The sequence below is a fragment of the Marmota marmota genome, unplaced genomic scaffold (assembly GCF_001458135.2).
Source record: "Marmota marmota marmota unplaced genomic scaffold, marMar, whole genome shotgun sequence".
NCBI lineage: Eukaryota > Metazoa > Chordata > Mammalia > Rodentia > Sciuridae > Marmota > Marmota marmota.
The window spans coordinates 27,677,048-27,680,681 of record NW_026000241.1 but is presented as its reverse complement, the minus strand read 5'-3'; the positions used below and the strand labels follow the sequence as shown (position 1 = coordinate 27,680,681).

The 3,634-nt window shown below is 44.1% G+C and overlaps 1 protein-coding gene across 3 annotated transcripts in view; it reads left to right on the top strand.

Moving 5' to 3' along the window:
• The first annotated feature begins 236 nt into the window (after positions 1–236).
• Ube2e1 (ubiquitin conjugating enzyme E2 E1) overlaps positions 237–3,634 on the top strand; it is a 65,242-nt gene continuing 61,844 nt past the window's right edge. The window contains exon 1 of one of the 3 annotated variants that reach the window (XM_048794898.1): positions 237–434. In XM_048794898.1, the coding sequence (XP_048650855.1) occupies positions 283–434 (152 nt within the window). In that variant the 5' untranslated portion in view covers positions 237–282. The remainder of the gene's footprint in view (positions 435–3,634) is intronic. The other 2 variants (XM_048794899.1, XM_015489567.2) reach the window with 2 other exon arrangements.

Below are 3,634 nucleotides of genomic sequence, written 5' to 3'. Positions count from 1 at the left end.
CCCGGGGGGCGAGGGAGGGGCTGCTTGCAGGGCTTCAGACCGTTTTCCCACCGTGTCCTTCACTTGGGGCCAAAAATAAACAAGCCACGACCGATTTGCAAAAGCTTTAATGGGCCTGGAGACTTTGAAAAGCGGGTGGTGGGCGGCCGGGTGCAGCCAGGGTCTGTGCCCTCCTGACAGCACCCGAGTTCCTTATTTACACCGCCTGCATGGTTTGTGTGTTTCTGTTTTGTTTCCCTCCCCCTGCAGGGGCCGTTTGCGGGGTGGGGTGGGGGGTTCGCTATGTCGGATGACGATTCGAGGGCCAGCACCAGCTCCTCCTCATCTTCGTCCTCCAACCAGCAAACCGAGAAAGAAACAAACACCCCCAAGAAGAAGGAGAGTAAAGTCAGCATGAGCAAAAACTCCAAGCTCCTTTCCACCAGCGCCAAGAGGTACCGTATCCCCTCCCCACCACCCCCACAGGCTTCCTGTCTTCGGAACTGCCTCGTACTGCATTTGATCTGCCTCCCAGTGAGGGTAGCTTAAGTGCTCCTCATAGTTTATGTGTTCTCAAAAATGAAAATGGGGCCATGGAAGCCCTAATTATTTTCTCTGTTGCCTCTTCTGTTTTACTTTTAATCATTGTCTACATGCAGCTGTTGTGGCTTGCTGCTTGAGTTTCTTGCTGAAGTTTGTAAGAGTCCGCGTTACTTTTGTTAGTGACCCTCAAATTTGATTTCGGGTCACTGATCTGTTACCCTCTCCAAGGCTGTCATCCCACTTCTTAATTACTAACACATTCTCAGACAAGTCGTGTCTAAATGAATTCTATGACCGTCTTATTTCCTCATCACCTGTTGCAGGGATGATCTTTTTTGCATAGTGCTCTCTCCACAAATTGCAAAAGGAATAAGTAGCTCACATGAGCAGGCAAAAAATTTAGTAGGTGATGTTTTCTGATGGAATTTTAAGAGATTTTTCTGACTTGGGGAGTTGACGCAAATGAATCAACCAGTAAATGATTGTAAAATGGTTGTTCCACGTTTTTGTGACTCTTTTCTAAGAATTTCTACTTGCCAAATTTCAGGGAGACTTTTCCTCCTGGTGCCATTGGCTCTCATGCTGTAAAACTGAAATTTTCACCCTCTTCCCTTTTTTTCAAATGAATTCAAGTAGTTTGGCTTTTTTATTCCTTTCCTCTTCTCTCCTGCTAGCTACTTTTTTACCACCATCATCCTTAAGTAACATCCTCTGATCCCCATGACCCTTAAAATAATCTATAGCAGATTTCTAGGAACCCTTTCATAAATCCTTCTGTTCTCAGTTAAATAGTTGTTAAACCTTAAAGTGGCAAGCTGTGAAGACCGTAAGGAATCCAAATGCTGGGTTAGATAGGATTCCATTCTTAAAGGGATTTTTCAGAAGAGTAGTGAGCCTAAGAGTTTGAGTTCTGTCATTTCCCCTGACTTGAAGTTTTGGAAAATTTAGTAAACTGTTTTGGTGACCTAGTTGTGGGCCAATGTAGTGACTTTAGCTTATTTTAAACAGTGTGAAGTTCTTGGGTGAAATGGCATGATGACTTGGAAGATTGTTGTCATTTTCAAGAGGTTAATTTGATTGTGTCTCATCTTCCCAGGAGTCCTAACTGGCCTTTTTTGATTAGCTCTGAGTGGGTTCTCCTGGAATCTGGCATCTACCCTATCCACTCTGGCTGGGTCCTTTTCTTAACAATTACTCCTCCCCCAAGCCTCTAGCTCCCTATCCTCAGGCTGCTTTTGGCCTGACCTGCCCCAATGTAGGATGTCTGCTTTAGGTCATTAGTATTTTTTTTTTTTTCTATATTTTGCTGGGTATCCCTGGTGTACATGAATATATTGGGGGGTAAAGGCATAGGTACCAAATAAAATATAGTGTGCTTTTTGTTAGCATTCACAAAGATTTTTCCCTAGACTCAATTTGCTCATTTAGGCAAAAGAGGTTAAAAAATTATTTGGAATGGCTGGGAGAGAGATGAGAAGCTTCAAATAGTGATTTTACCTATAAGTTAACACCAGTTTTGTTTTTATACAGTGAATTTAGTTGCCTGGAGAACTTGCTGAAAGAGTGACTATTTGTGTTAAAGCAGAGCTAAGGTTAATATCAAAAGGCAAAAGGTGGAGAGGGACAGTATATCCAGGAAAGAGTAAAAGAGGAAAATTGATGTTAGTGGGATCCTATAGATGGTGCTTTGTGAAATATATTGATTTGGAAGATAGTTATTGGCCATAGAATTGGAAGAGACAAATTTACCAAGAGATGGTGTGAAAACAAGACTGAATTAGCAGACTTAAGGGGTTACTCATTGCACAATGGAAAGTGGTTTCTAAACTATGGGGTGGGGGGGTCGGAGAGAGGAAAGCCCCTATGGAGAGTGTTCTGAACAAGATTCACTCCCTGGGACATATGCATGTATTCCTCTTGCAAATCTTTGGCCAGCACTCTGGAAATGGTGCAAATGCTGGCTGTCAAGATGAAGTGCATAAAGCTGTCTGGTAATACACTTTTTAGGTATTAAGGAAGAGATTACCTTATTTGACCCGAAGGAGAGGATATTTTTTCATACCTAGGTCTTAAAAATGCAGTCAGTTCAGCTGGCTGCGGTGATGCATGCCTGTAATCCCAGCAACTAGGGAGGTTGAGGCAGAATTGTAAAATTCCAGGCAATTTAGAGAGATCCTGTCTTAAAATAAAAATTAAAAAGGGGGTTATAGCTCAGCGGTAAAGCCCCCTTGGGTTCAATCCCCAGTACTGCAAAAACAAACAAACAATTACAGCCAATTCTAAAAGCTGCAAGTAGGCAATCAGGAAGCCAGGATTTGGAACTCTTAAATCTAACATCCAGCGAGTTAAACAACAGGGATGCCACTGTCTTTGAATTGAAATGCTTATTGGTAGCAGGGGAATTTAGCAGGACACTGGTAAATAGATGACAGAAGAGACTGAAAAAACCCCTTTCTTAAACTGACCAGATTTGTAGGGGGCAGGAAATATCCTTCAATAGGAAAGTTGAAAGAACTTCCCCAGTCGTCGCCCTTAATTTTTTTTTTTTTTTTTACTTTAACGTGGAAGAACGCCTTTTAAAACCTCATGCATATAGCTGGCTTCTTCCTACCCTCCGAAAACCTTTGGAAAGAGAAAAGCATCATTGTCATTCAGATTGCCTAGCGTGTATGTTTGTTCTTGTTTTTACTACCATCCTGCCATGGTGAGATTTTTTTAAGTTGTAACACAGCCCCGAGGGCTTTATATGATAGGAGAAAAGATTATAAAAAATAGGCGGCGTTTAGAAGTGGCAGAGGCTCTTAGGCCCCAAGTTTGTCCTATTCATGGATGCTCTGAGCGCCTAGGTAAGCAGAAGACAAAAGGCCAGGGCTTGGTGTGAACTGCCTGGTGGCTTCGGCCTAGGAGTGGGGGATGGGACTCTTTGTGAAGTCGAGGGTTGGTGCCTGGGCAGAAAATTGGGGTCCGGGGTCCGCGTCCACAGGGAAGGAAAGGGCAGGCCTTCCAAGAAGTTAGGACGTCAGGAAAAGGCAGGTCTGGAGAGGTGGGCTGAGCGAGCGTGCGGAGGCCGGCGCGGGTGCACCTGTGCGGCCCGGGCGGGTGCTGCGGGCCG